This window comes from Blastocystis sp. subtype 4, assembly GCF_000743755.1.
Source record: "Blastocystis sp. subtype 4 strain WR1 chromosome Unknown seqid_0292, whole genome shotgun sequence".
Taxonomy (NCBI): Eukaryota; class Bigyra; order Opalinata; family Blastocystidae; genus Blastocystis; species Blastocystis sp. subtype 4.
The window spans coordinates 1-12,818 of NW_014569255.1; the positions used below are offsets into that span (position 1 = coordinate 1).

The 12,818-nt window shown below is 40.7% G+C and overlaps 6 protein-coding genes across 6 annotated transcripts; 3 read left to right on the forward strand and 3 right to left on the reverse strand.

Moving 5' to 3' along the window:
• Nucleotides 1-239: 239 nt before the first annotated feature.
• Nucleotides 240-2,886, forward strand: JH06_3912 (o-acetylserine lyase b; the record flags this gene model as incomplete). Its single annotated transcript, XM_014670315.1, has 5 exons — nucleotides 240-510; nucleotides 546-784; nucleotides 814-1,923; nucleotides 1,954-2,100; nucleotides 2,131-2,886. 5 exons carry the CDS (start codon nucleotides 240-242, stop codon nucleotides 2,884-2,886), a joined length of 2,523 nt encoding a protein of 840 aa, XP_014525801.1.
• Nucleotides 2,887-3,058: 172 nt separating this feature from the next.
• On the reverse strand, nucleotides 3,059-5,953 carry JH06_3913 (glycerol dehydrogenase; the record flags this gene model as incomplete). Its single annotated transcript, XM_014670316.1, has 14 exons — nucleotides 3,059-3,443; nucleotides 3,473-3,559; nucleotides 3,585-3,668; nucleotides 3,701-3,807; nucleotides 3,839-3,884; nucleotides 3,913-4,008; nucleotides 4,040-4,068; nucleotides 4,099-4,210; nucleotides 4,241-4,304; nucleotides 4,337-4,447; nucleotides 4,478-4,628; nucleotides 4,706-5,454; nucleotides 5,485-5,553; nucleotides 5,584-5,953. 14 exons carry the CDS (start codon nucleotides 5,951-5,953, stop codon nucleotides 3,059-3,061), a joined length of 2,460 nt encoding a protein of 819 aa, XP_014525802.1.
• Nucleotides 5,954-6,198: 245 nt separating this feature from the next.
• Nucleotides 6,199-7,023, forward strand: JH06_3914 (DNA excision repair protein; the record flags this gene model as incomplete). The annotated part of the gene is made up of 4 exons (XM_014670317.1): nucleotides 6,199-6,313; nucleotides 6,344-6,506; nucleotides 6,531-6,823; nucleotides 6,860-7,023. The coding sequence occupies 4 exons, from the start codon at nucleotides 6,199-6,201 to the stop codon at nucleotides 7,021-7,023; spliced, it is 735 nt and encodes a 244-aa protein (XP_014525803.1).
• Nucleotides 7,024-7,097: 74 nt separating this feature from the next.
• Nucleotides 7,098-9,485, reverse strand: JH06_3915 (hypothetical protein; the record flags this gene model as incomplete). Its single annotated transcript, XM_014670318.1, has 7 exons — nucleotides 7,098-7,232; nucleotides 7,265-8,272; nucleotides 8,303-8,399; nucleotides 8,431-8,792; nucleotides 8,821-9,021; nucleotides 9,050-9,389; nucleotides 9,421-9,485. The coding sequence occupies 7 exons, from the start codon at nucleotides 9,483-9,485 to the stop codon at nucleotides 7,098-7,100; spliced, it is 2,208 nt and encodes a 735-aa protein (XP_014525804.1).
• An 80-nt stretch (nucleotides 9,486-9,565) lies between these two features.
• JH06_3916 (aldose 1-epimerase) lies at nucleotides 9,566-10,851 on the forward strand (the record flags this gene model as incomplete). The annotated part of the gene is made up of 7 exons (XM_014670319.1): nucleotides 9,566-9,580; nucleotides 9,613-9,783; nucleotides 9,816-9,892; nucleotides 9,924-10,035; nucleotides 10,066-10,167; nucleotides 10,198-10,386; nucleotides 10,417-10,851. The coding sequence occupies 7 exons, from the start codon at nucleotides 9,566-9,568 to the stop codon at nucleotides 10,849-10,851; spliced, it is 1,101 nt and encodes a 366-aa protein (XP_014525805.1).
• Nucleotides 10,852-10,862: 11 nt separating this feature from the next.
• Nucleotides 10,863-12,818, reverse strand: JH06_3917 (hypothetical protein; the record flags this gene model as incomplete). The annotated part of the gene is made up of 2 exons (XM_014670320.1): nucleotides 10,863-11,396; nucleotides 11,428-12,818. Coding segments are annotated over 2 exons (1,925 nt in total), but the record flags the coding sequence as incomplete, so codon positions are not given.

A 12,818-nucleotide genomic window follows, 5' to 3' on the forward strand; every position in this document is an offset into this window, starting at 1 on the left:
TATACAACTCTGAAGGACGTGCTTCTGTTATTATGAACCCTAATGGATTCCCTTGGAAGAAGTAGATATTTCGGTAGTTACTTCTTGTTTGTTATCAACTGTTTCTCGTTTCGTGGAGTTACTTACGACTCACTGAATCTGCTGAAGCGATTTCACTTTTGGTGGCAGAATGCAAGTTCAAATCTACTCACTGTTGTTTGCAGATGGAACTCAGGGACGATGATGGGTGGAATATCGGGATGCCTGTACTTCTTGATTGCCTCAGAAAGGATATCTACTCGTTGATTGCAAAACTTGATCTTCCAGAAGAAGAACAGGTGAAAATAGGAAAACTAATCGAACAGATTCGGTTGGAGGAAGCGAGATACGAACAAGATATCCGGAAACAGATCTCGGAGAAAACTAAGGCAACAAGAGAAGAAATTGCTAAACTAAGGGAAAGGTGTCGGGTACTAGATGTTAATGGAAATGGTTTATCTGGAAATACAAGGACTGAAGTGAAAGGAAATGGTTGGGATATCGTTGTGTGTACTGATAATTTGTAGTAAGTGAAAGTGATCTTGAAATAGAAAAACAGAATTTGGTTCATGAGGTAACAGGAAAGATCCAGAGCTTGAAGAATGATCTTATTAATCTGTCTATGGAGGCTCGTTTATCTATTGAACTGGAGATACGCGATAACAAAGAGGTGATCGAGCAGTTGTCGTCATCCATTCAATCGCTAACAGAAAAGTACCAGGAACTGAATGGCTTGTATGTTACTGAATGTGAACGTCGTCGAAGGGTATTACTGCTATTGTGCTTGTTATGTAGATATTCAACGAACTACAGGACATGAAAGGAGCTATTCGAGTGTTTTGTCGTATTCGTCCACTCATTCAGCAAGAAATGAATCGTTCTCAAGAATCTGTGATAGAGTATGTCATTTTATCTTCAATTATTTCAAGAGCAATGGATAATACTTCTCTCCACATTCGATTGCCACTAACAAGTATCGATTCAGGGAAGGGACAGCGTCGTACAGAGAAGTTATACGAGTTTGATCGTGTATTCGATGAGTCATCAACACAACGTGATGTATTCAGTGAAATGGAAGGATTGGTAACAAGTGTTTTGGATGGTTATTCTGCTTGTATTTTTGCTTATGGTCAAACAGGCTCAGGGAAGACATATACGATGGAAGGTGATGTGGATAATGAATCATTGAGAGGAGTGATTCCACGTACTCTTGAAGCATTATGTTCAGAGATGCGAAGTCGATCATGTGTCGATTATTCTATTCATATTTCAATGATTGAAATCTATAATGAGAAGGTGTATGATCTGTTAAGTAACAATCTCCAGGTGGAGGTTCGATTGAATCCAGATGGTCATGTTATTCTTCCTTCTGCTATATCTGAGAAAGTTGATTCTTTTGAAGCCATGCAAGCAGTACTTGTACGAGGGAATATGGCTCGTCGTGTTGCTTACACAGCGAGCAATGAACACAGTAGTCGATCTCACATGCTTTTCCTGCTAACTGTGGAGTCATACAATCCAGCCACATCGCAGCATAGTTCAGGTCGACTTGTTCTTGTTGATCTGGCTGGTAGTGAGCGAGTAGCTAAGACAGAATCGACAGGTCAACATCTGACAGAAGGACAGTTCATTAACAAATCCTTATCTAGCTTAGGAGATGTGATTCATGCTCTGCACAACAAACACAAACACGTCCCATTCCGAAATTCAACTCTCACGTTTGTTCTTCAGGATGTGTTGACTGAGGGGAATAAGGTCCTAATGATTACACAACTCTCTCCTGCTGCTTGTAATGCACAGGAATCACTTCAATCTCTTGAGTTTGCTAATCGAGTGAACAAAGTGGTGTTGGGTCGAAGCAGTGAGAACAAGACCCATCCAATGATTGCCAAACTAACAGATTCTGTGAGAGAATCATAGTCAAGTGATGAATAGAATGCGAAACTGAAACAAGAACTCCAGAATATGAAAAATGAATTAGATGTCGTGAAAGAAAAGTCATCCTTTGCCTCCGAATCACTCACTCAAGCATCGAAACGAACTCAGTCTGTCCAGACAGTTCTGAACGAGAAGATTGATGAAGTTTGGTTTAAAGGAATCAGTGATTGATAGCTCTCGAAAGCCACTCAGCGTATTGAGGAACTGGAAGCGGAAGTTGCGGGGAAGAGCCGACTTTTACAAGACCGTATCGAAGAAGTGAAGCAGTTGCAAGCCAAAGTGGCTCAGTTGGAATCGAGTGATCGATCCTCTGGAACTCATTTGTCTGAATCTACAGTCCCTCTTCGAGATTCCTTTGGTTCGTTTGTCGATACAAGCAATCCTCGTGTGACTCGTCGGCTGAGTACCATTGGGGTTCCAAGTCTTCAATCTTCGCGTGCCCCCTCTCTGTCATCACATCGACCCTCCATCGTTCATCCATCAAAGCCAGCTGGATCTGATCGAGTGGAACCTGTGAAACGAACCTATACTGCCCATCGTCGTATCTCCCTTATCGAACGATCTCGTCTTGCCACCACATCATCCTCCTCACTTCCTGCAGCACCACAGTCGGCCTCTGTGACAGGTGTAGTGCGTCTTGGTACGGTTCGTCGTGCTTCTCAAGCTCCTCGACGTCAGTCTGTGGTTCCACCTCCAGCTTCTGCACGAGTGAAATCTGAGGAGCCGAAGGAAACGACGCCAGAGGCTGAATCGGAATCGAAGAAGCCAAAATACACAGTTTCGGTGAGTCGGACACAACCAGAAGTGAAAGCAGCATATACTTACACTCCATCCACTGATCGCAAGGCTTTGGACACTTTGATCAGGAATCAAAGAATGTCTATTGAGCGTGATCCAGAAATGAGTATAACTGGAGAAGAAGACTCATGACTAGCATCTTTTCTCACTAGTACGTCAGTTCGAAAACAAGAAAACCCAAACTCGTTTTTATCCACAAGTGGAAGTAGTCAGAGTAATCTATGAGGAATTGATTCATCCCAACAATTGTACAATGTAGTCTGTTTATCCTATGTTTGACAAACAATTATTACAACGTAGTTCATTAATGATACTTCAACCACTTTTCCTGACCCTGTTCTTCAAGAATCGTTGAACAGAGTGCTTCAGAGTCATGCATACCCTTTGAATACACGGAGATACTCTTTTCAAACGGCATGTTCTTAATTGCATAGAATTTCGCAAAACAGCTATTCAACATCGTTTCCACTTGTTCCTTGCAGTGAACATCAACTCCAATCTGCTTCCAGCAGATAGGCAATCCCACTTTGGTGAAGAAGCCTGCTAACTCTTTGCATTCTTCAGTTCGTTTCTCCATAACCAATTCTGTCATTACTCCAAGAGCCACCATCTCACCATGGAGATACTTCTTTTCCATACCAGGGAGAGCAGTAACCCCAACACCCAAAGCATGTGCCCCTGATACTCCGCTATTCTCAAAGCCCAATCCAGAGAGAACTGTATATTGACACCATTCCCAATCCATACGTGTATTCGCTTCAACCACTGCTTCAAGGTGTTCATCCACTTGATGATTCTCCACAGCCTTCAATTAAGGATTCATTAATAACTCAAGAGTGGATATCTGAATTGCAGCTTCTCCTTCTCGAAGAATCGTCTTTGTGCATGCTTCAGCAATGGCCATAGCGGTAATGCTTCCTTTTAATATTCTCATAATCATGCTTACGTTGGTCGAACACGTACAGATGACTCTCCAGCAGGGTTTTCAGCCACACAACGGGCTTCAACAAACGTAGCGAGAGCATCTCCCATTCCTGCAACAAGGTAACGGGCCTATCACTTAAGGAGATTAACCCAACAATACAGGGGTATTTACAATGATTTCAGTATCGACAATCACCATGTCGGGACTACTTGCTAACAACGGAATAAACCTACTTCTTGTAGTTAAAATAAGCTCCTTGACGTTCGTCTGTCTTGTCATCGTAGATAACCGATAAGGAGGAGGTAGGAGCATCATTCGAAGCAAGAGTACTATATGATGGACATGAAAAGTATCAATTACGGAATGATAATGCAATTCGTATCCAACGTCTATAGATTAACGCTAATTCCATTCTTTACTGTTGCTACGCCCTTTCCAAGATCTACAGCCTTTCCACCTCCAACAGCAATGACAAAATCACAGTGCTTCATCTCTTTTGCTGCATCACATACTCTTTGAATTCCTTCCCAGCTATACGTTATCCACTCAAATAAAATATACCTGCACTGATGACCAATAGGGATAAATGAGTATTCAATATTATGCTTCTGTAATGATGATTCAACTATCGGTTTAATCCCATTTCCTCTCACATACTTGCTTCGCCAAAACGCTTGATTCCACCTTGCGAAGCAAGAACAATACAGGATCTTTCCTTCTTGAGTGGAGAAATGGAACAAATATAGTCTCCAAGGTACTGAAGAACACCTAAAGATAATACGAAAATAAGATTATAACCAGGACCTTGGATGTACTTGCTAGGAGCTATGAAAACGCGAGGATTCGAATTTTCATGCTTGTAGTACTGTACCATATGGTACGATTTCATTGGAAACTCCATATTGTCTGATAAGAAAATAATCAAATGAGCAAATGCTTTGGGGGACACCTAAATATCCAGAATATTTCATATATGCAAATTTTCAACAAACAGTTCCAACTAAGAGAGGTGTGGTTAATAGTTACAAGGGGTGGAGGGTCCTTAATGGGATCACTCCGTGTTATCAAAATTGTTGACCCAGAATCCATTCTTCCCACTGCCATCTCTCCAAAACTGCTCCAAGCAGTTGTAATCAACAAATTCGACCGCGAAAGAAGATAGTTATCTAAAATAGCTCGTTGAACAGCAGGATCATAGTAATTGTATGCTAGAGTTTTTGTATGTCGCATTGGTAGTGAATCGAGAGTGAAGATACGATCTTTGTAACGTTTCTTGAACATATCTTCAACTGATGGAGAATCCGTGCTAATGAACCAAATTGGTTGTTTAGAAGTTCTATTTGAATAGTACTCGGCATAGTAAATAAACTTTTGAATATCATCATTGAAAAGAAACTTACAGTTGTCAGAAAACGCACTATTCCCAATTCCCACTCGGATTTGCATTCCAACAACAAATTGATCCTTCCATCGTGCAGAAATACTATGATAGATCTCTTGAAGAGATGGTTCAAGAGAAAAGAAGCTCAGAAGGCGATGGTAAATGTCAACAGCAATGGCCTCATAATCTCCCCGTTTTGCTGTTCTTACCAAGCCTCGATTTACAAAGGAGGAATAATACAAATCGTTCTTAGCCAACGAACGGAAAAGAGGACAATTCGTATATATGTTGATGTTTCCATTTCCAAAGTTCATATTGATTCTACCCAAACGAAGTTTACTCGATTCTCGACATGCTCTCCAAACAAGTAACCGATGACCCTTAAGTCTTGATGCTAATCATGAAAACTAGTTCTTATGATTACAGTTCGATTGGCAATGATGGTTCACTATAGGAAGAAGAAAATAAGAATCAAAACTATCCCAATCATCCACTAGACGTAATAAACATGCTCAGTTCCCACACTGAAATCCCCGATTGGTTATCATTGCAAGAAGCAATCCCGATACCAGCCCATTCAGTTTATTGGCCAAGCCAGAATAAGTAGTAGTATAAATTACATAGTATTCCTTTCCTGTATCCATTAGCTTCTTCTGGAGACATTTGTAGTACTCCAAGAAGTCGTCCCATCGCTGATCCTGACCCTCAGGCGAGAGTAGGGTTCCATTACGATGAATAAAGTGACCAGATAGTGAATCGGAAACATCCACAACAAAGGGGCCTCTTTGAAGAACTGCTGTATGCCACTTCACAGAGCATAGCCAATTAAATGAAAATACCAACACCAATGAAAAGCATCCTAAGTAATCCCAAAATGAAGCCTCCTTTGTCATCGATGAAGATGATTATGGGTTGACACGATTACTATGGAAGTGGAATAATACGCAGGAGATGCTTAAGTAATACCAGTTTTTCGAATGTGAACACTAATCAAGCAACAATGAAAGAACAGTCGTAACTAATTGACCAGCCTTTTCATTCTAACAATAAAAGAAATACAAATGGATTATGTCTATATACAAAGCAATTCTGAATTGTCTCTCCCTTCTCGTCAGTACTTATTGTCTATTGTTGGAAAATGAAACGAGGGTTTGGAGATCCTTCATCAAGCACTTCCTCCCTCTTTTCAAAGAAGTCCTCGGTAAAGACATACTTTGTTGAAAAGGAAGATGTATATTCAATTCGTGATAGAAGTATATGAATTGGTATCGTTTAATCTCTAGTCGTGAAATACACCCCAACAGATCTGAATTCCAAGATTACTCACTTTGCTTCATCGATTCAGTTTCAAAAGGAAGCTAATTTACTTGTTGATTTTGTGATTAATGATGACATCTGTGTTTATGTTCGGAGAGTCGATGAATATATGAAACAACCAACGTTCATGTTATTTTGATGTATTATTGGTAGAGAAGTGGACCGATTGTTAGAGAGGCAAAAGAAGAGAGAGGAGCAGTATGGTCACCCATTTATATTGCGTATCTTTATACTAATTTTGGACAATTTGGCATCAAATGAACGTGTAATTGAGGAATTGTCAGCCAAGTGTGCTTACTCAGAGTTGTCATTACTTTTGTGTTGGAGTGTGAGTGAAGCTGGCTCGCTCATTAACGAAATCAAGTTGTATGAAAGACGAGGTGCTAACCTAATTCAAAAGAATGTTGGGAAGGACATTCGGACGCAAGCAATGAACGTCTTAACAAGTATAGATAGTATTAATGTAACAGATTTGAATGTAGTTAACGGACAGAAGGATAATGCAGCTCTGTTGATGAATAAGTATGCTACGATGGCAGATATCATGACAGCTCAACTAAGTGAATTAGAAGAGCTTCCTGGAATAGGAACTCATCGTGTTTTGGATCTCTTCAAGGCCTTCCAACAAGTGAAAGAAACAGAGTAATAGCCATTGTTTACTATATTAATCACTTCTTCATAGGATAAGTAGAGAATAGGAACTGTCTTCTACACATCAATTCAATTAACATTAACAACAAGATACTGGGAGTAATACTCATTTGAATGAATCTGATCCTTTTCATCAATCCGTTTCATTAATGCAGAAATCTTCTTTTCACTAAGTGACAATAATGCAATCAAATCATTTGAAAACTACAAGTGACTCTTCAAACTGATCACACTACCTTCATAGAGTCAAAAGAATAATTCTTTGATAACAATCGAATCTGACTGAGAATCTTCACCAGATTTTCTGCCCCTGTTCGATTGTAGTGTAATCGTAGAATTCGCTCCTTTAACTCTTTATCAATGGATCGTAATGTAGAAAATATGATTCCTGAACTCAATCTTTCTGACAACTCTTGCTTCAATGAATCGAAGAATTCGGTGAGAGTCTCTTCTGCTTGTTGAAGTGTCCTATCAACACGAGATTGAGGGAAGGAATGAGAATCAGAGAGTGTGAACAATTCTGTGAGTATTACCGAATCGAACACTTGCCTTGAATAATATGAACTTATTGTTCCAATTAGCGAGTTTATAACAGACTTCTTCTCTTGATACGCTCTTTCTTTCACATCCACCAAATTCTTTTCAATCTCTGTTTCTCGCTCAAACAGTGAAACCAATTCGGTTCTATCCAAGAACTGATTCAATACATTGATAAATCCATCCACGTCATTCACATACTGACGGAATATGTTCCATTGAAATGATGTTAGTAGGAAATGTGATAATTGGACCGTTAGTTTCAGATTTGACAAATAGATTGAAAATAGAGGAGAAATCACATCTATGAAATACTCTTTCTGTTCCTCTGTACCAACAATGTGTTGGTATTTGTTTACGATCGTATTCAAAACAACTTGAAATTTAGTAATACCTTCAATGTCTCCAGCAAGACTCTCCACAAATCCTTGATACAGAGTACCATCAACACTCCTCCAGAATGAAAAAATGTCTTTCTCTTGATAACAATGAATGAGAAGAGCCTGCGGAACTTCACCAATTCCCCATGTTTCCCGCAGATACTCATCAAAGTGCATTACCTCACTAAGAATGGATTGGAAGAGAATCAGACGTTGATCAGTGGAATCATCGGAAGAGTCAAATGTTAATCTATTGTGGAGAATTGATTGAAGGTCTTCGTGAAGACGAGTTTCAACAATACTAACAACCTCTTCACAAATCATTATCTGATAATTTAGAGAGATAATTTAGATTACAAGAACTGTTTCTAATTCAACACTAGTCACATTTTGAAGAACTTGAATAATAAAAGGAACATTTATGTTGAGAAAAGACTTCATGTAATTCAAATATCTTCACATTCAAGAGACGAAATAGTATATACAATGAGGGTGCTGAAATGGTGTTGGTATGACCATTGAGAATGAAATGGAATGTGAAGCGGTTTCGAATTGGCTTGAGTAGCATTACTAAGATATCTCGAATCTCCTGATTCTTGGAGGAAACGGAATCAACCCAGTCTGTCAGTTCCGTTCGAACCTGATTCAAAGCCTCTTCATACAGTTCAATAGCTTCGGACACATCACGGATACCTTGTTCTGATAAGCAGAAAATAGAATCACCAGAGTCAAGCTGGGACATTTCTGTAACAGGGTAATGATAAACAGAAAGGAATTGCTGAATAAGGGATTGATATAGTTCCAGGTAATGAGATATCAAGAAACGCAATCGTTTATAAATACATGTCTAAATAGAAGAGAATATTCGATTGTACATGAATCTCCGTCTTTTTATCTAAATACTGGATGATGAAGGACTCCTCAAATTGGTTACAAGTTGAAACAAGAGAATGAAGAAACAACTTCATGTTTGTTTGATCTGTGAGAGAAAGAGATTGGAGTTGCACTCTAAGCTTATCTGTTCGCTCTAAAAAGAATTTTGTCTCCCAAGCTACCATTCTTTTGACCAAATGAGTCTACATTTCAACAACACTTCTTACATACATTATAGAGAGTCAGCTCATTCATTAATTGAGAAGAAATTGCATCATTTTCATCAAGAGACTGTGTCACTCGACAATACAGATCGCTGTTGTTAAGAAATATATCATATAACGAACAAGGATATTCAAATAACGGAAAGTCATCTTCATAAAACCCAGAAAGAACGTTGTTTGCTCGTTTGATAGAAACCAATGCTTTTTCTAATTTATTCCTTGATTTTTCTAACAGCTTCTCATTCTCAGGAACAGAAAACGAAATTGAATCAAAGAACGTTGCTAATACACTCATCTCATCTCCTTTTTTTGAATCCGCTGCGATTTCGAGTGCGAATTGCATGAATCTATGGTTAAGAGATAGTTCTCCAACCGTACTCATCAACAGATGATGGCTCATTCTTGAAATCCTTATTACCCAGAGACAACAACAGAGTGTCCATAGGATAATCAAAACGAAACAAATAATGAGAGATAAGATCGGGGTTTTGTGTCCATTAGTTTGGATCAAAGAGGGATTACAATGCATTCATACAGTGTAGATCTTCTTTCCATTTGAATGATTTGTAGGTTACTGAGTTTGGAACACTCCCAACTGGAGAAAAGGTCCATCGTATCTCCTTTAGGTATCAATCAAAATATCCCTTGATTCATAGCAATGATCATGTTTCTATTGTAATGCTGGACTATGGGGCAATTCTGTTATCAGTTATCATGGAGGACAAGAATGGGAAACCAGAGGTGAGAGGTGGTAGTATGTCTGTAATCAATAGGAGGTGACATTGAATTTCAACAATTTGAATGATTACCTAGCAAATGCTGGATACTATTACGGGGCTACTGTTGGACGGTATCTCTAATCTATTCTAGTGACTCTATAGATATGCAAATCGTATTGCAAAGGGTCATTTTTGTCTTGAAGGAAAGGACTATTCTCTTGCCATCAATAATGGTAATAACAGTCTTCATGGTGGAAATGTTGGATGGTCCCGTGTACAGTTGTTGTATAGAAGTAATTGTTAGAAATTGTGGGAATATGAGAAATGTGAGACAGACTCTGCGGTCGGTGTTATCTTTTCTATTGTATCACCTGATGGTGATGAAGGTTATCCAGGAGAAGTGAAAGTGATTCTATGAGGATATGATGACCTGTAGATGAAAGCCTCGTATCTCCTTACTGATACTAATGAGCTCCAAGTCCACTTCACTGGTCATACAACACAGGCCACAGTGATCAATATGACCAATCATACCTACTGGAATCTTTCAGGCAACTGCAAGAAGAAGATTTATGATCAGTTACTGGAGATTAATGCAGAAACATATCTTCCTGTTGATGATATGGTTGGTGTGTCACTGAAAGCTAATTACTAGATTCCCACAAGTGAGAAACGAAATGTTGAGAACACTCCTTTTGATTTCCGTACTCCTGCTCCATGTCGTCAGGCACTAGCAATTGATGGAGGAGGCAAACCAGGACTGGATCATTGCTTCTGTCTATCGGGTGAAGGAATGCGAGTTGCTGGAAGTCTTGTTGATGTGGATTCGGGCCGCAAAGTAGAAGTCTTAACTACAATGCCTGGAATGCAAGTGTATATGGCAAATTGGGTTGATGGTGAGTTCCCTCATCTTCAACACAATGGTGTGGCTCTTGAATGTCAGCACTATCCTGACTCTCCTAACCATCCTGAATTCCCAACAACAGTTCTTTATCCGAATCAAACCTACGATGAAAGAATTGTGTTCCGATTCTTATATGTCTGTTTTGTTTTCTCTTACAAACAAGTTAACACAACAATATCATCCTAAGCAATCGCAATTTAGCCTCTTCTCCACCACTTTCGTTTCTTCTTCGGTTCCTCCACTACTTCTGTAGGAGCGGCCTCCTGCTGCACCTCAGGCTGTACCTCAGCTTGTACTTCAGGCTGAGCTACAGGCTGTACAACAGGAGCCGACTTTGGAAGTTCGTCATCCGAATAATCATAGTCACTGTAATAACTGCTGTAAGAGTAAGAATACTCCGAATACGAGTAACTATAGTCAATTGGTTCAGGCTTTATCTCCACTGGAGTTTCCTTCTTTACCTCTTCTGTTTCAGCTTCAGCCTCAACCTCAACCTCACCTTCACCTTCACCTTCAGGTTTGGCTTCTTCGTTCTCTTCCTCACTACCTCCAAAGAAATCATCAAGATCATCTTCATCCTCATCCTTGGGTTCAGGAGCCTTAGGGAGAGCTTCCTTCTTACGTTCAAATTTGAACGGATCTTCCTTCTCTGTATCATTACCTCCGAAGAAGTCGTCCAAATCACTCTCTGAGCTTGCAATCTTACCTCCAAAGAAGTCATCTTCATCCTCCTACAATATGAGTCTTTTTCTCCTTACTTACACTTTCAGTATTCATGAGGAACGGTCTAGATACGGTTGTATCAACACGTTGATTAAGCACGTTATTCGTACGAGCTTGAAGCACAGCAATACGCTCTAACTTCTTCTTCACTTCTTTTTGCTTCTCTTCAAGCTCAATATTTGCCTTTGCGATATCTTCATGAAGCTTCTTCACTGTTGAACTCTTCTCTTGCAACTCCTTTGTCTTCTTCTCAAGTTGTTCCTTACGACTCAGCCACTCTGTCATGTTGCGACGCCATTCTGTACGCAGGTATGCTCGATTGCCTAGCTCTGCAGCCATTGTCACCGACGTGGGCTCAGGCATTGGTACTTCATCTCCAGGCACCTTTTCAGGCTTGGTAAGCTCTGTAGATTTATCAGCAAGGAGATCATTAACGTCAAGGTCTGGTTTAGCAGCCTCGGCAGCTGAAGGTTCATTTGAAGCGATTCCACCCAGCAGATCGCTCAGGTCATCACCAGGCTTCTCTTCTACAGGTGCAGGCTTTTCCTCTTCCACAGGTGCTGGTTGTGTCTCCATACCAGCAAGGAAATCCTCATCAGACTGTGTCGGTTTAGGTTCAGGAATGGATGGAATGAGATCCAACTCCATCGTTGGCTCCGGGGCAGGAGGAGGCATTTCAACTTGCAGCAGATCATCGACAGGCTGCTCTTCTGGGAGAGGCATAGGTCGAGGCATCATCTCAGGGCGTGGTCGAGGTCCCATACTAGGTCGAGGTCCCATACCTGGTCGAGGACGAGGTCCCATGCCAGGACGTGGAGGTAATATCATACCAGGTCGAGGACGCGGCTGTTGCATACCTGGACGTGGTCGAGGTCCCATGCCAGGTCGAGGACGGGGTGGCTGCATGCCAGGACGGGGGCGAGGTCCCATACCAGGACGTGGTTGCATACCTGGTCGAGGACGTGGTTGCTGCATGCCAGGACGGGGGCGAGGTCCCATGCCTGGTCGAGGCATCATTGCAGGACGAGGCATCATAGCAGACTGTAGCTGAGGGGTAGGGTCTTCTGCTGGCTTTTCGGAACCCATGAAATCAAAATCCAGACTATCAGCGGGTTTTTCTTCCTCCTCCATTTGAGATTCGGCTTCTGGATCAGGAGCAACAGTGGGAACAGAAGGAGCTCCAAAGTTAAAATCAAACGGATCCTTTGGTTGAATGGATCCTGGGACTTCCACTTCTTCATTCAAACCTTCTTCCTCTTCATCAGATTCAGATTCATCTTCTTCTTCTTCTGACTCAGGAGCAGGAGCAGAAACAGATTCAGGAACAGGAACAGGAACAGAAGGAGTAGAATGAACAAGATTAGCTTTAGAAGGAGGAATCAAAGAAGGAGGCAGTTGTTGAGGAAGAGGAACACCATTACGACAAGTAA